This window comes from Pelophylax lessonae, assembly GCF_965119305.1.
Source record: "Pelophylax lessonae genome assembly, chromosome: 3".
NCBI lineage: Eukaryota > Metazoa > Chordata > Amphibia > Anura > Ranidae > Pelophylax > Pelophylax lessonae.
Window position 1 is genome coordinate 87,495,228 of NC_138770.1, and position 24,132 is coordinate 87,519,359.

At 43.5% G+C, this 24,132-nt stretch overlaps 1 protein-coding gene across 1 annotated transcript in view; it reads right to left on the reverse strand.

The window, feature by feature from the left end:
- Positions 1 to 24,132, reverse strand: part of LOC309550375 (uncharacterized protein) — a 210,783-nt gene that overhangs the window by 40,201 nt on the left and 146,450 nt on the right. Inside the window, exons 11-13 of the mRNA XM_082250770.1 lie at positions 6,097 to 6,142; positions 5,816 to 6,008; positions 3,316 to 3,478 (exon numbers count right to left, since the gene is read on the reverse strand). Of these exons, the coding sequence (XP_082106896.1) occupies positions 3,316 to 3,478; positions 5,816 to 6,008; positions 6,097 to 6,142 (402 nt within the window). The remainder of the gene's footprint in view (positions 1 to 3,315; positions 3,479 to 5,815; positions 6,009 to 6,096; positions 6,143 to 24,132) is intronic.

Genomic DNA, 24,132 nt, shown 5'->3' on the forward strand with positions numbered 1-24,132 from the left:
TGACTGCCCAAGGGGTGAACACTTACCAGATGCCTGGTAATATAAAGCATATCAGGCCAATCTCTCAGCCAGCTGTATATGAAGATGTTCCTCAATAACCACAGCGCGGATAGGGGTAAAAAAGTAAAGGGACCATGGCTTAAAACCATACACACTAAGCTTTATTCAATTCATATAAAATTTACACTCCCATGTAAGTTGAGTATGCACGCATGAAAAGGACATTCCTCAGTGCATCGGGTGATCAGTCCGGGCAGCGGAGGACAAATGCGCCGTCTCAATAGTGCACATCAACTGTGTTTTGCAACGTGTGACTCACACACAGATCCACAGCATCGCTTCCAGTTGTCCGGACAAACCGGGGCGTGTCAGTTGTCAATCATTGTCGTACAGCCAATCATCCCAACATGTTTCATCACATCGGACTATGAATAAGTCCTATGTGACGAAACATGTCAGAATGATTGGCTGTATTTGTATTTTCGGAAGTTATTTTGGAAGATTCAGATTCATTCATTATGTTGTGATTCAGAGATTCTGATGGATCCACCTTCATCCAACCCAAGCACAATAAGTAGAAATCATCTTATTACACTTTTATACTGTACTGTATTTATTGCAATATGTTTCCATTTCATATGGGTTATGTAATGCATTATTTATAGCTCACGCTATGCTTCGCTAGATAAAAACAAATGGATCCAAATCAATTTGGGTCATTGGTTACATCGTTACGTTATTTTGGATGCTTAACATTAACAATAGACCCAAACAATTGCATTACATCATCTGAATGAAATAAATTAATTTATTGTTTTTGTTATAATTTATTTAGAATTAGTTGAAATTCAATACTATTGTGATTCAGAGATTCGGATACATTTGAATCTCTGAATAACGAAAATTTCTTCCGATTTTCAATTTGTAGCGAAATGCACATATCTAGTAGGTAGTCAACTTCATGTATTGCTCTCTTATATCAGGGGTGGGGAACAATCGTTGCATCCGGCCCCCCCTGTGCCGCTGTGTCAGAAGGAGCCGATGGCTCCATCCTGACAGTGCGAGTCTCAGAAAAGAGTGGACCCGGGGCGCAGAGCAGTGAGCCCCGAGCCCACCCATTTGTGTGACAATAGCGAATGAAAATTCGCTATTGTCACACGGATTCTCCCCTGGCCAATCAGGAAGCGGGTTCGAGACTCACTTCCTGATTGGCCGAAAGGCGAGGAGGCGGGAGGACTCGAGGAGAAGCTGCCACTGCAGGTAAGTGCACTGGCTTTCTGCATTGAAACGGGGCACACAGTGGTCAGTCTACATTGAAAGGGGGCACGCTGTGGTCAGTCTGCATTGAAAGGGGGCACGCTGTGGTCAGTCTGCATTGAAAGGAAGCATGCTGTGGTCAGTCTGCATTGAAAGGGGGCACGCTGTGGTCAGTCTGCATTGAAAGGGAGCATGCTGTCATTGAAAGGGGGCACACTGTGGTCAGTCTGCATTGAAAGGGAGCATGCTGTGGTCAGTCTACATTGAAAGGGGGCACGCTGTGGTCAGTCTGCATTGAAAGGGGGCACGCTGTGGTCAGTCTGCATTAAAAGGGGGCACGCTGTGGTCAGTCTGCATTAAAAGGGGGCACGCTGTGGTCAGTCTGCATTAAAAGGGGGCACGCTGTGGTCAGTCTGCATTAAAAGGGGGCATGCTGTGGTCAGTCTGCATTAAAAGGGGGCACGCTGTGGTCAATCTGCATTAAAAGGGGGCACACTATAGTCAGTCTACATTAAAAGGGGGCATGCTGTGGTCAGTCTGCATTAAAAGGGGGCACGCTGTGGTCAGTCTGCATTAAAAGGGGGCACGCTGTGGTTCTCTGCATTGAAAGCGGGCATGCTGTGGTCTCTCTGCATTGAAAGGGGGCACGCTGTGGTCTCTGCATTGAAAGGGGGCACACTGTGGTTTCTCTGCATTGAAAGGGGGCACGTTGTGATCTCTCTGCATTGAAAGGGGGCACGCTGTGGTCTCTCTGCATTGAAAGAGGGCACGTTTTGGTCAGTCTGCATTGAAAGGGGGCACGCTGTGGTCAGTCTGCATTGAAAGGGGGCACGCTGTGGTCAGTCTGCATTGAAAAGGGGAACGCTGTGGTCTCTCTGCATTGAAAGGGGGCATGCTGTGGTCAGTCTGCATTGAAAGGGGGCACGCTGTAGTCTCTCTGCATTGAAAGGGGGCAGGCTGTGGTCTCTCTGCATTGAAAGCGGGCACGCTGTGGTCAGTCTGCATTGAAAGGGGGCACGCTGTGGTCTCTCTGCATTGAAAGGGGGCACGCTGTGGTCTGTCTGCATTGAAAGGGGGCACACTGTGGTCTCTCTGCATTGAAAGGGGGCACGCTGTGGTCTCCCTGCATTGAAAGGGGGAACGCTGTGGTCTCTCTGCATTGAAAGGGGGCACGCTTGGGGGCCCAATTTTTCTGCACCTGTATGGCAAGTTCATGCGATTTCAATTTCCTATCTAATTTCTAATGGCAGGGCCTGTCCCTGTGCCCAGCAAGAGTAGCTGTGAGGGGTTGGGGTGTTCAGGCACCACAAACAACCAAGGCACAATTTTTCTGCACCTGTATGACAAGTACATTTGATTTGAAATTTGTATGTATATTTGTATATGACATTTTTTGCTTTAGAAATGTCAGTATTGCTGAAGCAGGCTACATACATCATAGAGATGCACTACTTTACAGGCACATTCAGGGGACCCCCCAGGTACGATATTTGAAGGAATTTTTCATTTTTTATAGTTTCCCTTTAAGCCTCATTTAAATCAGTAAATCCCTGCTCCTTTAAAGACGATTGCTTGTTTTTCAAAACTTTTTTTTCATTACTACATGTTCCTCAGGACAGGACCCGGACCCCCATACAATTTTTTGGGGCAATAACTTGCATTTAAGCCTTTAAAATGAGGCCGTTTGATTCTGGAGGTTTGAGTCCCATAAACTTCAATGGGGTTTGTTTATTCGAACTAACTTTTCCTCTCTTTGCGGTGTTCTGGTACGAACCAAACTGGGGGGGGGGGGGGGGTGTTCAGCTCATCACTACTGTACAGGGACCCGTTAAGGGAAATTCCCCCAGTAGAGTTACACACAGCACTGTAAAAACCTGACAAAAGCTCAAACTTTTCCCAATGTTATCCAAAATGGAATGGAAAGTTTTCTGCCTTGGGCTGAGCTTTAAATAATTGAATTGAATCCACTGAATGGAGCTCCTTTTGGTATGTAACATGTACAGTCCATCTACCTATTTTTAAACTCTAGAACTTTTTATAGAACATTTTGTGATTTACCATTTCCATTTGATGTTCTAGCAGTCAGTGCATTATCTGGTCTTTCATAAAAGTCTTCGGCATGGTCGATAAGTGCATCTTTAATAGTTTCATAACCACATAGGATAACCATCTTTTCCATGGCCAGCTGGATGCTAAACACAGAGCCATACTTCTCAGACAGCTACAAAAAAAAATGCAACAAAAATTAATTATAGTTTCCATGTTGTTTTCTCAATATATGACATATACATGTTGTTAGGTAACCTACAGGGAGATTTCAGTAGAGGCATACATCAGGTCTTCTTTGTGGGTCTTTACCTTCATGACCACCAGCTTTAGATTAGATTACCCTAAATGCGACCTAACATGATCACCTGTCAGATAATGATGTAACCACTTCCCGACCAGCCGCCGTAGTTTTATTGCAGCAGGTTGGCTCTGTTACGCAAAACTACGTACCTGTACGTCGCTTTGTGTAACAAATAGTTAGGGCGCGCTCCTCTGGAGGTGCGCACATGCATCAATTGGCCAGAGGGGGGTCCAATCAGCTTGTCCAGCAGACGCAATGTAAACAAGGCAGACCACTGTTCTGTCAGAGATGAACACAGGGATCCCGCATTCCTCCTATTTAGGAACACAGGTCTCTGAATTCATCCAGTGAGTACAACCCCCCATAAAGCTGATTGCCGCCTGAACATTTCCATCCTGGGTAATAAGCTAGCAACACGAACATTTAGAAAAGGGACTGCCACCAACACATTACTACATTCAGAAAGCCATCATCCAAAACCCTTTAAAAATGGGATCCCTATAGATCAGTTGCTTTGTGTTAGAAGGAACTGTACAGACATTAAACAATTCCATCATGAGGCAAATCAAATGTATAAATGATGCTCAGAGAGGGGTTACTCACACAAAGTGTTGAGAAGAGCCAAAAAAAGAGAAATTGGAATTGGGAGAGCATCATTATTAAAGAATGAGAATAAAACAAAAGATGAAAATAAATCAAACTATACGAGATTTACAGTGCATTGCGAAAGTATTCGGCCATTTAAGTTTATACTTTTCTTGAAGGCAAAAAAAAAAACACCTAAGCAACAAGGTTTCTGTGTGCATCCAGCCTAAAACTGAATAATGTCAATCCCCAGCCCTTTGCTTACACACCCCATTTTTGAAGAAGGTGTTGGGGGTTAGTAAAGTGTTGTATTGTGTTTAGACTTTGGACCCAAAATACCAGGCTAAGAGCCAAGGGCATTCAAGTTGGAGGACCTGGTGCAATCAAACAACTTGGTGGTGGTTTGATCATTCGTGGTTCTCCTACAGCAAATTATGGTATTCATTAAGATGGCCAAGTCTGGCCAACAGTCTTTCAGTTCAATGTTTACCTGCCCACTAGATAATGTTTACCTGGGGTGTTTACTTTTTATACCATGGTAATTTTGCTGGAATTTCAGTGACTTATCTAATGTGCCATTTACTGTACACAGATTATAGTACTTTAACACCAATGATCTGGATTAAAATTCAGCTAGTTTAATAGTAAGCGCTTGTATTGTCATTTGCTTCTACCATGCTCTATATTTTTTCCTTTCATCGGTATTGAAGTATGGCCAAAGCTATTTTGGCCCTATTTCTCCCAATGATGCACCTCATTCTGCACTCCTGTGACCTGTTTGCAGCTGACAGCGGGCTAAAGCTGACGTCACTCACCCATTCCAGGATCAGGATACACCCAGATGCCTGGACCAGCATCTGACTCAGCCTCTAAATCCCCGTACACACACAACGATTATCAGCCGACCGATCTTCCGTCTTTTGTCCAAGTTGTGTTTTGTTGGTTGGAATGTGCTCTAGACTGCACACGAATTTTCTCGGCCAACAAAATTCAACTTCAGAAGTGATGTCATGTGTTGGTTTGTTTTCTTTGTGTTTTTTCTTCACTGAGCATGCCCAGACTTGCACATCAGATTTTTCCCTGTCAAAATCTGTACTGACTGCACGAAAATCGGCCGTTGTGTTGACGGCCAACAAAAATTTTATAGTCTGCACACCAGATTTTTTTCGGCCGAAAAGTCGGAGTTGGTTGTCGGAAGCATCATACTAACAAGCCAAAAATCGGCAGATCGGACATTGGCCAAAAAATCCCTGCCAATTTTTGACATGTGTGTACGGGGCTTTAGTGTGCTACTAAGAGCCTGAGCCATCCACTCGTGACCCCTGTATAAAGGGGCAGAGCAGAGAGCTGGTGACTGACAGTCACCAGCTCTCTGCTCATTGAAAAGTGATCAGCGGTTTTTGATCACTCAGTTCTTGGTTTAGAGCCTGCAGGGGAGAGCTGTAACTTAGTTCTGCAGTCATCTAGGTGGGTATGATTATTTATTTTTTTCTATTCCTGAATTTCTCTTTTAAAACCTCATTTTACATAACCAAATTTAAAATTTATGGTTACTGTTCTTTTAAAAAAAAATCCATAATTTTTACAAAAAAATAAAAAATAGAAGAATATGTGCTTTATTACCTTCATAAGGGCATAGTGGGGTTTTTGAGATTCCATCATATACAAATTTCCAATTAATGGTAGAGGCTGCGGCCCTGGAGGGTAGTTTTTGTATTTTTGTTGTTTTTGATCACTATAGGTTTTGACCAAAAACAAAATAACGATGATGGACAAAAGAATTGTCACAGGATCCATGGCAGATGTGTCTTCAAGTCTAGAGGGCATGGATAAACATAGATAGTTAACATGAAGCATTGTAATAGACAAAAACAGTTTGCTTGTTTGTTTAGGCCCACTCTCACCGAAAATATTTGTTCTGGTTAGGATAGAGTGGTGAAAACATAGAACCTTTTTATATTTTAAATGCTGTTTGTATCACATTGTATATGTTCTTCTGCCTGGATATGAAGGTAAACTCCAGACCAAATGCTTGTCCTGACAGCTACCAAAACAAGAAAAAGGCAGCAAACCTTCACTGCATTATCCAAAACAGATAGTGATGGAAAATACGCAATGGGGAAATCTTTTTATGGACAGCAATAAACTTTGTTACAGACCAAACCCGGAAGGAGGCTGTATATCCTGCCACTGTCACTCAGTAAACTGCAGCCAGCACATTTCTGGTTGCAAGTACACAAAGAGGAAGGAATGTTGCTAACATCATTGACCTAATATGGCCACATAGCCCCATTTTGATTAAACCCAATCTCATCCTTAGTCTTAACCCCATAGCCCATTTGTATCAAACCCAAGCTCATCCTCAGTCTTAGCCTTTTATAGCTGTACATCCAAAAGAATAGATGAAGACTGTGTCGGGAAAAACAAGACGTTTTCCCTCAGGACCAGTACTGATAAGATACTGTATATGGGTTGGTGGTCCTTAGTGGAGACAATTCAGATATCAATCAGAGAGTGACCCACATTCAATGACATTAGCTGGGCATTATATAGATACCTACCCATTCAGACATGTGATTTCAACATCTGGCAAGGGGAAGTCTTTCAGCATTGACTTCCTTTTTAGCTCAAGTCATGTGGCCAAATGCCCAAAGCTACAGTGGAAGCTGATGCAGGTGTGAAATGGTGTGTCACCATACACCTTTAAGAACATCTGCTTTTCACCATAGCCATGAATGACAGGCACCATGGCACACTTTGTGTGATGCACTTTATTTAGTCCACAGCAATCCTTCCCTCCGTGAATTGGACAATAGGCAATGCATTTGTCCTTCAAGCCAAAGGCTCCTAGTCCTCGCATAATAATTCTCTCATTGCCAATGGCCAACATCTGTTTCACATGACATACACCAACAAAGCCCATTATGCTCACCTTTTGCTGGTAAAATCTCAAGTACCCAATTCAATGGGAAGTAATGCCTTTGAGGGCTTGTTTTTACCTAAAAGTATTTAAAGTCACTTTTCTCATTACAACACTGAGATTACTCACGATAATATGATGAAGGCAGGTCCCTATTTACAAATTGGACATGGTAGGTAAACCTTTCTCAACCAGGATTCTGTAGAACACTAGGGTTCCACCAGAGGTTGCCAGGGGTTCCTTGAGCAAGGAACAATTTCTGCCCCTCAGATAAGTTTCCGGTGACACCAATGATCTTTTTATCTGCTAGTGGGAATCCCTCTTCCTGACCACAAATAGAAGTAGCATTCTTCCCAGTTATTATCACACTAATATAGCCCCAGTCCATGACACTCGGTTGTGCAGACTAGGAGAGGAAAAATATTACTGGGAAGCTGTCTGGAACTATGGGGAATGGAGACAGCCTTTATCAAGCCAAAAACGAGATTGGATTAGAGGGGGTTCCTTGAGACTTGAAAAATATTTACAAAGGTTCCTCCAGGTTCAAAAGGTTGAGAGACAGTGGTAGATCAACCAGCATAGAGAAATAATAATTTAACAAATTGCTGAAATCCTTCTGTAACGGATCTTAGTACCCCAGGTGGGCACATCCGCCTGACCTGTGTCTCCTGTCCTCCAAATGCACCCACAGCCTGCGGAGAAGCCATACCCAGCCCTTAACCCCTCAATCACGAGACAATCCACACAGGTTTTGAGGGTTCAACATGCAGAGCTTAAACTCTCTTTATTAAATTCCAAGACATACAGTTTTACACACAGTTATGGGACACTCCCCTTAGCCTTGCCAAAGGGGGGGAAGGGGACAAGGAACAACCAATGGAAACTGAACATTTGTACATTGAAACAGGCTACAGATAACCTAATGAGCTTATGGTAGACAGGCAGTCTCTCAATACACCCCCCCCCCCCCCCGCAGAGAGAGGTCTTCAGTCCAGTCCATTGTCTATGTGTCATGAATCCACACAATTAGACACAGAAACAGGAGGGGGTGGGGTGGGGGGAGAAGGGCTGTAGCATTACATTACATTAACTCACTGCCAGCATGTCCCCAGGTCTCCAGTATCTTCTGGCCCATAGTCTGTCGGTAGGAGGCTTGCGCACAGTCCCCTCCAAACCACACAGTGACAGTGGGTTCTGTCACATTTCTCCCCTTTTAAAAATGGACTAAAAAAAGTACGACTCTGGCGCTGGGGAGCAAAACCGCACATAGGGTCTCCCATGAATAAAAACAGCCGCTGCAGAGTGGGAACAGCTGTCTGCACTTCTCTGATCTGGGGCTGGGTTGCAGATATTGGGGGGAGCTGAATAACCTTTGCCCTGGTGCCAGAGCTCCAGCTGGTAGGGAATGTAGGCTGGCAGGGCTATGCATTTGGGGAGAAAAAGGTACTTGCTTTTCTCCTGGTGTAGTTACCAGCCGCTGAGAAAGTGTCTTGCAGGGACTGTCTCCCAGATTCTTCATCTCTTGTTCTGATGCTGGGCAGAGACCATCAGCGCTCTGTCCTGTAGCCAGCGCTTCTGCCGGGGAGACATATGCAAAAGTTAGGTACAACTGCTGGAGAGGGGGAAGGGTTTTCTCCCCTGCCGGTTCTGTGACCAGCCACTGGGGTGACTTCTGACAGGGGCTGTCTCCCAAACCCTCCAAAAACATACTGAGGACTGGGCAAGGGCCAGCGGAACTCTCCCCCGTAGCCAACGCTTCTGCTGGGGGGATAAACACTGGGGTAGTGTCCAAGTGCTGGGGAAACGGCTCACTGAGGTCATCCCTCGGACTCCCTGGATCTAACTCTGAGGGTGGGCAGAGGCCAGTGGCACTCTGCCCCGTAGCCAGCGCTTCTGCTGGGGGGGTGAACATTGGGGTAGTGTCCAATTGTTGGGGAGGGAGAATTTCTTCCTCTACTCCCGGTGGGGATATCTGCTGTTGGGGCAACAGTTCACGCAGATCCCCTCTCAGACTCTCTGGATCCAACTCTTTTTCTGATGCTGGGCAGATGCCAGGGGCCCTCTGTCCTGTAGCCAGCGCTTCTGCTGGGGCACCAGATAAGATACTCTGGACTTGCTGCTGATCACCATTTCCCAGCCTTCCAGCGCCTGTCTCAACTCCCCTTTCTGAGACCTTCATGCTATTAGCTTGTCTCGCTGCCTGGGGGACCTCCGGTGCGTTTCGGCATTCTAGCGCTCGCAGTGCCCTCTGTATCATCGCTGCTTCTTCCATTGCGGTCAGGACAGGAAAACGCAGGGGCACCCCTGGCCCCATTTTTTTCTCATCTTCGTGACTGTCTGCTATTTCTCCCGGACATTCCCAGGCAACGGGAGCCATGCCAGGCTGTTGATCACCGTCAAACAGCCGCTTGTAGGCAATCTCGAGCTCCTATTCCTGCTCAACCAGGAACTCCAATTCCTCCAGGTCACACGCCTCTTCGGGGAGGTCCAGCACCTCATCTCGGAAGTCCAGGATGTTTTCCAGCCGCCACTCTTTATCGCTCCCAAAGTCTGGGTCTCCGTACATTTTTTGATGGAGCAGCCCCACGCCGCCATAGCCAACGCCTTCTGTCGGGCTGCCATCTGCTGTACCTGGCCACAGTTGAGCCGCGAACCACCAGAGGGCTCTGTAGCTGGCGTCCAGCCTCATTTCCTCCTGGACCAATCTTCCGAGCTCCGTCTTCCCTTCATCTCGGGGTCGTTCCCTCAGGAACACCTCTCGCGCATGGTACTGCGTCCGGTACATCTCTGTGGAGGAGGGAAGGATCTTCCCCTGATGGTGCCGCTCGTGGCTTAGCGCCTCATGCCAGAGTTTCCTGCGGATCACATCCTCCCAGCCGAGCATGGTGTGCTCTGTCGCTGGTCCCTGATGGTGCTTCCGCATGCCTTGCAGCCTCCTCCCGAACTCTGCTCTCATGCTGGCTGGTCCCCGTATCACTCCTCGGCAGCTGCCCAGATCTTGAATCCTCATAGTGGTTTGGATGTCATGGACTGCAGGAGACATCCCACCGCTGCCAACCAATGTAACGGATATTAGTACCCCAGGTGGGCACATCCGCCGGACCTGTGTCTCCTGTCCTCCAAACGCACCCACAGCCTGCGGAGAAGCCATACCCAGCCCTTAACCCCTCAATCACGAGACAATCCACACAGGTGTTGAGGGTTCAACATGCAGAGTTTAAACTCTCTTTATTAAATTCCAAGACATACAGTTTTACACACAGTTATGGGACACTCCCCTTAGCCTTGCCAAAGGGGGGGAAGGAGACAAGGAACTACCAATGGAAACTGAACATTTGTACATTGAAACAGGCTACAGATAACCTAATGAGCTTATGGTAGACAGGCAGTCTCTCAATACACACCCCCTGCGGAGAGAGGTCTCCAGTCCAGACCATTGTCTATGTGTCATGAATCCACACAATTAGACAGAAACAGGAGGGGGGGGATGGGGGGAGAAGGGCTGTAGCATTACATTACATTAACTCACTGCCAGCATGTCTCAAGGTCTCCAGTATCTTCTGGCCCATAGTCTGTCGGTAGGAGGCTTGCGCACAGTCCCCTCCAAACCACACAGTGACAGTGGGTTCTGTCACACCTTCATATGGAAAGACCCATGTTCTTTACTCCATGTCTTGATTACCACCAGGCTTCATAATAGTTTTCTATCCCCAGGCCGTATGGCTTTTGAATTCTGGGGGGGGGAGGGGATAATGGTTTAAAATGACTTAGGTAGGCCATACGTGATGCAATTTTCAGTACAGAAAATCACCTGTTTCCCCCCCCCCCCACATCAACACAGTCAGTGTTGATAAGAGAATCCTTCCAACTGAGCTACTGTGTTCTCCTGGTGAGAGGGGAGGTGGGGGGGGGGGGGTTGTGTGGGGAGCCATTCCTGTTGGGAGAACATATTGATTATTGCTAGCTCATATAGTTGCTGGCAATAATTGCATGTAAAAATCCAACATGTGGGATGTATTTAAGTCGATCAATGGATCGACTTAGGTCCATCGGCCTGCCCATAGATGGTTGGAATCTCAGGTAATCCCTGCTAAACGAGCCAAGATTCAAGCCATTAATGGCCAGCTTTAGACTCAGTAGGCTGTGTATTTTATTTACAGTGCATGTGTTTTATATAGCTATGCTTGTTTTCATATGTAAAATTGGATGCTTTTATGTAGGATACTGGATGGGACTACATCTGTATTTTATTTTATGATTTTCATCATGGAATAATAATACATTTCTTGAACCGTACATTCCGATCCTAGAAGGTGCTCTTGGTCCAGGCCCTAGGAGGTGTTCTTGGTCCGGGCCCTAGAAAGTGTTCTTGGTCCAGGCACTAGAAGGTGCTTTTGGTCCAGGCACTAGAAGGTGCTCTTGGTCCAGGCACTAGAAGGTGCTCTTGGTCCAGGCACTAGGAGGTGCTCTTGGTCCAGGCACTAGGAGGTGCTTTTGGTCCAAAGACTGCTTGCAAGGGCTGTTATTAAAGCGATACTAAACTGCAGTTGGAGGAAAAAAAATTCCCTGCAAGGCAATGTCATAATGTGCTAGTATGCATTATATACTAGCGCAATATGAGAGACTTACCTTAAAATGAAGCCCTTCGGCCCAACGCTGTCAATGCTTCCCCCGGTTTTCCTTCCGGGTTTGCAGCCTCTGGCTACATGAGTGGCCAGGGGCGCGATGACGTCACCAACCCCCGTTTCACTGTATGCCTGACCTTCAGAGCTCATGCGCCGGTGACGTCATCAGCTGCATGAACTCTGAATATTTCCTAAACCGTGCAAGTTTAGGAGATATTCACAGTACCTACAGGTAAGTCTTATTATAGGCTTACCTGCAGGTATAGTGGTGTAACAGTTTTACTACCACTTTAAATCCTTATTGCATCTAAGATGTCTGTTCCCAGTTGCAACTTGGATTTCCCCTATGTATGTATGTATGTATGTCCGGTAAAGCCTTCAGTGCCACAGGCTGTGCCTGCATGCCTGTTTTTTCCTTCCATCTCCCCCTCTTTAACCATATTACAAATCTACAATAGTACATAACATAGTATGATGGAAGTAAAAAATTACAGCAAACAAAACAGGATTCAAATCTCCATCTCTAACATAGGAACTCTGAGTTACAGATTACAGCTACCTTCTAGTTAAAGATAGTTGCAGTGCATACACATCTGACAGTATTACATGTCTATGTTGAATAGAAAAATTGATTAAAAAAGATCCCATACATACTGTAAATAAAAGCAATGATTTTAAAGATCCTAACCTTCACTGCCAGTGTTCCAGAAACAGGTCAAACAGGTTGGTCTCTTCTTAGTAATCCTTCTCTGTTGTCCTGATTTGTACGCCTGTGTGTGAAGCTTTCTAATCTATTAATATATGACTCCCAAAGTACAAAGCTACACCTTCTCTCCCTCCCTGCTGCAATATACACACACCTTGCTGTACTATGACCACAGGGTGCTGACTTAGCAGAGTATTGCTTAACCACTTCTGGACTGGAAGGATTTGCCCCCTTAATGACCAGGTCATATTTTGCGATTCGGCACTGCGTTAAGTTAATGGACAATTGCGCCGTCGTGCAATGCTGTACCCAAAAAAAATCGATGCCCTTTTTTTCCCACAAACAGAGCTTTCTTTTGGTGGTATTTGATCACCTGTGCGATTTTTATTTTTTGCACTATAAACAAAAAAAGAGCAACAGTTCTGAAATAAAAAAAAAAACAATATTTTTTCACTTTCTGCTATATAACATTCCCAAAAAAAAAAAAAAAAAAAAAAAAAAAAAAATATATATATATATATATATATATATATATATATATATATTTTTTTTTTTTTTTAACATTATAGGCCAATTTGTTTTCTGCTACATATTTTTGGTAAAAAAAAAAACGCAATAAGCTTATTTTGATTGGTTTGTGCAAAAGTTATCGCGTCTACTAACTACGGGAAAGATTTATGTCATTTTTATTGTTTTTTTTTTTACTAGTAATGGCGGCGATCTGCAATGTTCAGCGGGACTGCGACATTGGGGCAGACAGATTGGACCCCTAGCTGACATTTTTGATACTTTTGGGGGGGACCAGTGACATTACTACAGTAATCAGTGCTAAAAATATGCACTGTTAATGTAATAATGACACTGGCAGGGAAGGGGCTAACACTGTGGGTGATCAGGGGGTTAAATGTGAGCCTAGGGGAGTGTTTTCTAACTGTATGGGGGTTGGGCTTGTGAAATGATCACATAGACCTGTGATCCTATATAGAAGGATCACAGGCTCTCTGTGATCATTCCAGGGAGAAGGACGGTCGGCTGTGTTTACAACAGTTGACCATTCTTTTCTCTCAGCAGGGAGCGATTGTGGGTGCCCGACGGCAATTGGAGCCGCCTGTCCCATGCATCGGAGTCGCTACTGCTGAGTGGGGGCGGGAGCGTGCCGCTGGCGGCTTGCGCTCGCCCCCTAGCTGCAGCCACGTGACCGACGTAGTCCTATGTTGGTTCACGCAGGAGGGGCTGCCTGCCGCAGTATATATGCGGTAGGCAGTCCGGAACCGGATAATGTTCCATTAATTTTTTACTTCATATTTGCAAAATATCTAAAAACCATTTTTCCAACTGCAGTTATTTTAACCGCTTGACCTCTGGACGATTTTTTACCCCCTTCATGACCAGGGCATCCTTTGCTATTCAGCACTGTGCTACCTTAAAGCGGAGTTCCACCCTAGTTATACATTTTTTTATAAAAATACCCCCGGGACAGTCAGGGCTAGCACATTCCACAATGGCTAGCCTCTGATCTGTCCCGGGTTGCACTTACCTTTCAGGAGAAATACTTACCTTGAAATTGTCTTCTCCAGCGCTGCCATCTCGGGTGTGGGCAGCTTGAAGCCAGCGCGATCCTCTTCCGCGTCCTCTTCGGTCCTCTTCCTCCTTCTTCGGTCCCACGATGCACTGCACCGGCCCCGACGTCACTTCCGGGTCGCGCGCGTCATCCCTCCACAGCTTCTGGGCATGCCCAGAAGCTGTTTAGAAGGGAATGACGCGCGCGCCCCGGAACTGACGTCGGGGCCGGTGCAGGCGCAATGATTCCTGGGAGCGATGACGTTCAGCTCCCAGGAATCATTGCAAAAGCCAGGAAGTGACGAATCGCCGTGGCCGCCGAGGGGAGGAAGAAGGAAGTAAGGTGAGTATATTTTCTCTAAAAGGTAAGTGAAAAAAAAAAAAAAATTGCGATTATCCATTTGTTTTTCAGGTGACCGGGAGCGAGAAGATGGAGGTAAGTATAAATTTCGGGTGGAACTCCGCTTTAATTGGCAATAGCAACACTGTGTGCAAATTACATTTATATCCTTTTTTTCACACAAATAGGGCTTTATGGGTGGTATTTCATCATCACTTTATATATATATATATATATATATATAAATTAAAAAAGACAGACAAAAAACACTTTCTACTTTATGTTATAAAACATATCCAATAAAAAAAGTAAAAAAAAAAAATCCAATGCCTTCATAAATTTAGGCCAAAATGTATACAAAAGTTTACAAACTACAGTATAAAAAAACTGAAATGGAACGCAGCTATAGAAGCTATACTTGTACTAGCAGTGATCAGCGACTCATTGTGTGACTGTAAATCTGACACTAACAGACACTGGCTGGGAGGGTCACTAACTAACACAGACGTCGCTAGAGACACTAATACAGTGATCAGTCATAATACTGTACACTGTCACTATACTAATGACACTGGTTGAGAAGGGGCAATCAAGGGGTTAACTATGCGCCTAACAAATTTAATATGTGCTGCTTTTACTTACTGATCTGGCTGTTTTTTTTTCTCCCTGCTTTTCAGTGAGAAGAAATAGCCAGATTGTTTTCTGTACACCGGATTCTGTGTGTTTGGAAACACAGAACTCTGTCTGTGATTGGACACAGTCGATTAGCAGGTTTCAGCTGAAATCATTGGCTGAAATCTGCTGCCAAACTCATGCTGTGTCCACTCACAGCGCGGATCAGCAGGGGGCACGCATGCACAAACCCAGATGAAGGCCAGCAAAGTACATGTAGGAGGGAGAAAAAAAACAGCCAGATCAAAAAAAGATCAGAAAAAAAAGGATCTCAGGCTTTCTAGCTGAACACATGGCAGTGTTTACAACTGCCGGGGCCTGAACGTGACGTCCTAACATCGTGCCTGGCCCCTGAGAGTCATAGAGATGACTGGGGACGATCCGGTCCTCGGTCAGCTCTATGGTAAACTTTCGCCGCCAGTGGATTCCGTCTTCAGCTTGCTGATCGCACAGGCGAGTCGGTAGACGCACCATAGGGCATTGGGAGGTGGGAGGGGGACATTCCCTCCCGCCGCCTGTAAAAACAGTTAAGCGGCTGAACTGCCACTATGATTGTTTTTACTGTGCAGGGCAGAAAAACTAAAATATCTGGATGATTCCTGTAGCTGCACCCATCATACAGATATCTCCACTCAAACCTAAGGGCGTCATATGACGGCTGGCGGTATGGAAGTGGTTCTATACCACTGGAACCGCCTAGTCAATTATTTAGCAGCTAAGCAAACAATTGCATGTTGCATTCATTATTCAGTAGGTGAGGAGATGGTTTTGTCGAGTCAGGTCAATCACCTTCCATATCTTCAGAAAGTATTACCCTATTGATAAAAAAAGATATACAAAATTACAAAATATTTATCACAAAAAGTCCACCCTAACACTAAAATCCCTGCATCTATAGACCTCCACAATCTAACACTAACCTATCTAGCCCTGTAAAGAACAAATCAGTTTACTTAACTTTTTTGAAGCTGATCTGACCCGATCCCACGCTGGGCAGCCGTGGCTTCTCTGTGGGGGCGGGTGCAGAGGACACATCCGACAATGGAAGCCCCATAGTAAGTCTATGGGTGACGTCACTTCCCATTCATTTCATAGCCTTTGTCAGCTGCGGCTTCGCTGTGGAGGCGGGTGCAGAGGACACATCTGACAATGGAAGCACCATAATAAGTCTATGGGTGACGTCACTTCCCATTCATTTCACAGCCGTTGTCAGCCGCGGCTTTGTTGTGCAGGTGGGTGCAGAGGACACAGCCGACAACGGAAACCCCATAGTAAGTCTATGGGTGACGTCACTTCCCATTAATTTCACAGCCGTTGTCAGCCGCGGGCCGCGGCTTCACTGTGCAGGTGGGTGCAGAGGACACATCTGACAACGGAAGCCCCATAGTAAGTCTATGGGTGACTTAACTCCCATTCATTTCACAGCCGTTGTCAGCCGCGGCTTTGTTGTGCAGGTGGGTGCAGAGGACACAGCCGACAACAGAAACCCCATAGTAAGTCTATGGGTGACATCACTTCCCATTAATTTCACAGCCGTTGTCAGCCGCGGGCCGCGGCTTCACTGTGCAGGTGGGTGCAGAGAAGACACAGTCGACAACGGAAACCCCATAGTAAGTCTATTGGTGACGTCACTTCCCATTAATTTCACATTCGTTGTCAGCTGCGGCTTCGCTGTGTTGGTGGGTGCAGAGGACACATCCGACAATGGAAGCCCCATAGTAACTCTATGGGTGACATCACTGCCCATTAATTTCACAGCCGTTGTCGGCTGTGTCCTCTGCAGAGCTTCTGCCGCTGGAGATTGGGTCGGATCGGCTTCAAAAAAATTAAGCAAACTGATTTCTTCTTTACAAGGCTAGATAGGTTAGTGTTAGATTGAGGGATTCCTTGAAAAAGTCACGTGATCTGTGACGCAACGCGTCGGGAGGCATTGGGTGACGTTGACTTCCGGTTGACGGCCGTAACCGGAAGTACCCAGGAATCATACCGCAAGAGTGCGGCAACTTCTTATCGTTTTCTGCCTGATATATTCTACTGAAATGTGAGTTTATTTCCCTGATTTTAAAGAATAAAGTAAGTGTTTGCATACTTCACGATTGGGCATCATTCTCTCTTTTTGGGAAAATACTGGTATTATTGGAGCCAATCCGAGACCCTCAGCTGTGAACTAGAGAGTGGAGGTCGGGGCACCTTTCGCTACTGGAGTAGTCCAGCATCCCCATTCCTAGGGACAAAAAGTAGAGGTCGGGACACCTTTCGCTATAGGAGTAGTCCAGTATCCCACTCCCGGACAAAGATCAACCCATAGCGCCTTTAAAGGTGCAGTGAGGTGAGCGGCCACTGCGCCTATAGATTTTCACAGCTCACTCCGGATCACAGCACTGGATATCCACTTGATTTTTCTATAGGATCACGAACTGTCACTTTTAATTTATTCATGGATGAACTTTATCCTATCACCACACTTATTATATATATTTTTTCTTTTGCACAAGGACTATTTATTGCATAAGACTCTATGATAATTTATATATAGTTGGATTATTGACTGCACAGAGAATTTTATTTATTTAATTATCACCTACTGGATTTTTCTATGCACCTTGACTACTGTACACTGCATTATTAATTTTTATCTATAAGATTGTGTGTTTTATATCTACATATTAAGGATATTTTATGAATTTATGATTATCACGCACTGATGAGTATATTTTCACATTTATATTTATTTATATATTTTTTAGTCCTTTTATCACGTTTGGCATCTTAAATGATACTGTGAGAATTTTAGGTTGATTTATACTATAATTGTGAACTATTGGATTGAGTTTTTTGCATCATATACGTTTTTATTACAATTGATTGCTTTCTGATCTCTGATTGTTTTATGGGAGGACCCGTCACAAGTTAGATTGATTGAATTTCTTTTAGAAATGGATACACACAGATTTTAAGAATCGGATTGATTTTTAAGAGTTGGATTTTATGCCTTTAGCCTGCTGATCTACTTACATCTTTTATCTTTTTTGGATTACCTATTTATCCTGATTATTGACATATATTTATGGTGACTTTCGTTATATTTATTTGCGGGGGGGTCCCGCTGCGATTCACACATTGGTTGGCTTGATCTGAGCCTTTTTTGAGATTTTTTCTATTTGCGCCGACTCACTGTGAAGTTGACTTTGCTCGTTATACGATGCATATCTAGATTTTTGCATTGTGTGTATAGATTCATTACTGCGTTACTTTAACTGACGCTGCACCCAAATAAAATTGATGTCCTTTTTTCCCCACAAATAGAGCTTTCTTTTGATTGTATTTGATCACCTCTGCGATTTTTTTATTTTTATTTTTTGCGCTTTAACCACTTGCCGACCGGTCATGTTGACCGTACTGCGGCAAAGTGGTTCGTTATCGTCCAGTGACGTAGTACTACGTCGCTGGACTCTCCCCCTGTAGGCGGCGCTCGCCTCCCCCCCCACACGTCAGTAAGCACCAGGCATACATTAACCCCTCCCTCTCCAATAAAATTAACCCCTTCACTGCCAGTGTCATTTTTACAGTAACAGTGCATATATATATAGCACTGATTACTGCAGTAATGTCACTGGTAACCCCAAAAGTGTCAAAAATGTCAGTCAAGGGTCCGATCTGTCCGCTACAATGTCGCAGTCCCGCAAAAAAAATCGCAGAACGCCGCTATTACTCCGCCAAAAAAAAATTGGCCAAAAATTAAAAAAAATTTAGATTTTTACATTTTTTTGGGGGGGAATTTCATATAAAAAAATGTTTAAAATATTGTTATTTTTTCAAAATAAACGCTCTTTTTTTGTTTATAGCACAAAAAGTAAAAATCGCACAGGTGATCAAATACCACCAAAAGAAAGCTCTGTTTGTGGGGAAAAAAAGGACGTAAATTTCGTTTGGGTACGGCGTCGCACGACCACGCAATTGTCAGTTAAAGTCTCACAGCGCCGAATTGCAAAAAGTGGCCCAGACGTAAGACAGCAAGATCCTCCGGTGGTAAAGTGGTTAAACAAAAAAATCAATCATTTTGAAAAAAAATATATTTTTTTTTCACTTTCTGCTATAATACATATCTAATAAAAAAATGTAAAAAATCAGATTTCTTCATCAATTTAGGCCAATATGTATTCGGCTACATGTTATAGGTGATAAAAAAAATCCCAAAAATAGTATATTGATTGGTTTTTCGCAAAAGTTATCGCGTTTACAAACTAGAGGAAAGATTTATGTCATTTTTATTTTACCAGTAATGGTGACGTTCAGCGATTTTTAGGGGGACTGCGACATTGCGGAGGACAGATCAGACGCCACATGTGCGGTGGTTGATTTCCTCTCCACTATATACCTGTGGAGAGAAGGGGTTATGGTTGTATGAAGAAGTGACAGCTCAGCAGGAATATAACATTGTATACAAGAGAAGGGTGAGGACAGGTGACATGAGTTTAGGAGGAGGAGATCGGGTGTAATCCATCATGGAGAAGGTCATTCCTGTGTCATTGTCCGGGGGAAAGGTGATACTATTATTGCTGCGACTAATAAAATAATAGGAGGAGTTTGGGGCAAAGGAAAGGTCAGGCGTGTTCTTTGCTAATAACGCCGTGTCTTCCTGGGCTTAGAATACAATAACAATATATGGAACTCATGGGGGGGGGGGGGCACTTTAATAGAAGACGCACTAATTTTTTTTTTTTTTTGCACATGGTCTTTGTTTTTTTGGGTGTATTTTTATGTATTGATTTAGGCACCTTACACACGATACTCCTGTTAGAGCATCTACGTTTTCTGGCGTAATTGTAATGCGCGTATTTTCGCGCATAATTGCGCGCAAATTTATTCTAGCGTTCTGGATATTCAATTGACATTTTGGGTCATTTTAGCGCATTCGCGCGTTTGTGCGCGCATCAGGCGCAAATTACTGACCAAAAATGCAGATTTTTCTATTTTGTTCTTACTGAAGAAAACGCGGCGCTCATTTACGCGGCTGTGTGCATAGGCACATTAAGAATGAATGGGCTCTATTTTAGCTCAGAAAAAAAAAACGCTGTACTGAGCATTTTTAAGCTGCAGTGTGCAAGAGGCCTTAAAAGGATTTTGATTGAAGATTAGAAGAACACTGCAGTGGATCACTCTTTATATTGCATTTTTTTTACACATGGACTTGGTTTTTTATGGGGTAGTTTTATGTACTGTTGATTTAAAGCGGAGTTCCAGACATTTTACTCACCTGTCCAACGGTCCAGCGATGCGGCCGCCCGAAGCCTCGATCCTCTCCCTCGGCGCTGGCATCACTGCTGTGGGCACCCGGCTGTGACAGTTTGCGGCTTCACAGCCGGGTACCCACTGCGCATGCGCGAGTCGCGCTGCGCGCCGTGATTGGCCGGCAATCTTCTGGGACCTCTGACCTGTCCCAGAAGATTGCAGGGAGGGAGGGGGAGAGGAGAACTTCCGCTCCGAGCGGAAGTGGGAGCGGGTACCTGTCAAAACTAGGTACCCGCTCCCCCCCCAAAAAAATGACATGCCTAATGTGGCATGTCAGGGGGTTAGGAGCACCTAAAGCGGAAGTTCCACTTTTGGGTGGAACTCCGCTTTAAAAAGACTTTAATGGAAGACACACTAATTTTTAGAAGAAGAACTCTGTGGTTGATCACTCTTTTATATTGCCTTTTTTTTTTTTTTTAGCACATGGACTTTGTTTTTTGGGAGGTATTTTTATGTATTGTTGATTTAAAAGGATTTTCGTTGAAGACACGCACACATTTCTATTATATATTTATCATATTTTTATTCTATTACTTTTTATGGTGATTTTTGGTTGCACTGCACTGTAGAATATTTCTATGGTATTTGTAGTGTGGTTGAATCTTCTTTTTTTTTTTTTTTTTTTTTTACACATGGACTTTGTTTTTTATGGGGTAGTTTTATGAACAGTTGATTTAAAAAGACTTTAATGTTGAAATTACATAAGTTGCATAAGTTGTAATAGCATACGTGTGCTCAGTATAACCATTTTGTTCATTAGATGGAACCTTATCTATCTATGCTAATGTTGTGTATCATCTTTCATGTATTGTTATCTTGTTATCTTGTTTTTTAATTAATAAAAATGTATTTTCAAAAAAAAAAAAAAAAAGACTTTAATGGAAGACCCACTAATTTTAAGAAGAAGAACACTGTGGTGGATCACTCTTTATATTGCATTTTTTTTTTTTTTTTACTTATGGACTTCGTTTTTTGGAGGGTAGTTTTATGAATTGTTGATTTAAAAGGATTTTCATTGAAGACACACACACATTTTTATTATATATTTATTATATTTTTATTCTATGACTTTTTATGGTGATTTTTGGTTGCGCTGCACTGTAGAATATTTCTATGGTATTTGTAGTGTGGTTGAATCATTAGGAGTCTACAGCAATTTTATAGAATTAATGACTATGCTGAAATGTTGACATAGTGAAGGGTAGCGCTGTTTGTATATCACATACAATTTGAATAATTGCACTATTTTTGGCGATTTCAGGTGCGACTTGCAATAGACCTCTGTGCATGAAGTCGCACAGATGTCGGCCAAGTCGCACTGCTATGCAGCTTTGAAATAGTGCGATTTCAAAGCCGCATTCAGTGTGAACCGGGGCTAAGTGTATACTTCCTTCCTGTTGCTATATAACTTGTGTAACTAACATTGTATAGGTGTTCCCTGAAGAACTTCATGAAGAATTGTTTCTCTTTATATAGTTACATGGTTACATAGTTAGTCGGGTTGAAAAAAGACACAAGTCCATCTGGCCCAACCAATAAAAAAAAAGAAAAAACAGTATTGAAAACCCAACCATACAATCCCATATACACAATCCTATACCTGCTGTTGATCCAGAGGAAGTGAAAATAAATCCCAGCAAAGCATGATCCAATTTACTACAGCAGGGGAAAAAAATTCCTTCCTGATCCCGCGAGAGACAATCGAATATTCCCTGGATCAACTTTACCTAAAAAAAAAAAAAAATGTAGTACCCATTTATATTATGTACACCTAGGAAAGAATCCAGGCCTTTTTTAAAGCAATCTAGTGAGCCGGCCAGAACCACCTCTGGAGGGAGTCTATTCCACATTTTCACAGCTCTTACCGTGAAGAAACCTTTCCGTATTTGGAGACGAAATCTGTTTTCCTCTAGATGTAAAGAGTGCCCCCTTGTCTTCTGTGTTGACCTTAAAGTGAATAACTCAACACCAAGTTCACTATATGGAGCCCTTATGTATTTATACATGGTGATCATATCCTCCTTTAATCTCCTCTTCTCTAGAGAGAATACATTCAGTTCCTCTAATCTTTCTTCATAGCTGGGCTCCTTCATGCCTCTTATCAGTTTGGTTGCCCTTCTCTGCACTTTCTCCAGTTCCCCGATATCTTTTTTGAGAACTGGTGCCCAAAACTGAACTGCATATTCCAGATGAGGTCTTACTAATGATTTGTACAGGGGCACCATGATATCTCTCTCTCTGGAGCCCATGCCTCTGTTTTTTTTTTTTTTTTTTTTTTATTACTTTATTTTTTATTTGCATTTAAAATTTAAGTTTACAACAGTATTTTTCAAATTAGGGTTCACATTTTACATGTTAATGTTATGTAGAAAGGAAATACAGTGATTCATATACTAAGATCTCGTAAATATTTTCCCTTTTCCTCCCTCCCCCCCTTCCCAAAATTCCTCCCCTTCTTGCCAACATCTTCCGTTCTACAGTGCCTCCCCATGGTAGATATGCTTAACTATTTATTTCAATATATTTAGTTGATTTTTTAAATTCTTTCCATTTTCCCCATTTTCTTTTCATGTTTATTGGAATTTCCTCTTGTGTGTTACATATATATTCCATATTAAAGTTGTTATTTATCTTTTTACACCATTCCTTTATTTTCGGGCTCTCCTTTTCTCTCCACTTTTTTGGTATGGTTCCCTTTGCTATATTCAGCAAAGTTGGTACAAGAGTCATATTATATTTTTTTAAAGGTATTATTGTTTTGTGAAAAAGGCAGACCCATGGATCGTTTGGTATTTTTATTCCAGTGATTTCTTCAATCAGTTGTCTAACTTCTAGCCAGAAATCTTTTATCTTGGGGCAATCCCAAAATAGATGGTACATTGTACCTATGTTGCCACAATCCCGCCAGCATTTGTCTATCTTGTTTGGTTGGTATTTATTTATTACTTCTGGAGTGATGTACCACCTAAGCAGACATTTATAATTTAATTCTGTTGTACTTACGTCTGTGGCTGTGGATCCGACCGCCCTTAGTACAGTCCCAAGTTCCTGTCCTTGCAAGTGTGTCCCAATTTCTTTTTCCCATTTTACTATATATGGAGGTTTTTCCAGACTGTGCCATTCCGTCAGCATTTTGTAGATCTGAGAAACTCCATGCCTTTGCGTGGAAGAATAACTCAGTTTCTCGATGTAAAGCCCCGTACACACGTACCGATGGTCGGCATACAAATGTTCCTCTTTTCTCCCCGGGATGTCGGTGTCTGCTGAAAAGTGCAAAGACAGCACAAGGACAGCACAAGAATTTTGTTCGCCGACTGCAGAAGTGATGTCATGTAATGGTTAACTTTCCCTGTGTTTTCTATTTTCTGAGCATGCCCAGTCTTGCAAATCTGCGGTCTGTCGGCCGAATTGTGTACTGACAGGCGAACAATCGTCCGTTCTGGTGTCGGCATACAAAAATTTTCATGTTTGCAAGAAAGACTTTTGTCCGCGGATTGTGCGCAGACATCTGTCGGAGGCACCATACTAACACGCATACAATCGGCAGATCCTTCGTCCACCGACGTTTGTATGCCGACGATCGGTACGTGTGTACGGGCCTTTATTAAGATTTTTATCCGACCTAATCGGCTGTGGTAATGAGCTGACAAAATGTCTCAGCTGGAGATATCTCCAATCATCTATTTTTATATTTTTATTTTCTTGTTTTAATTTCTGAAGTGTTTTTATGTGACCTTTGTATAGGATATCTTTTAATTGAGTGTTCCCTATCCAATTTCCACCCTTTTCTTCTTTCCCTGGTGGGAAGTATTTAGTGCCATTTAA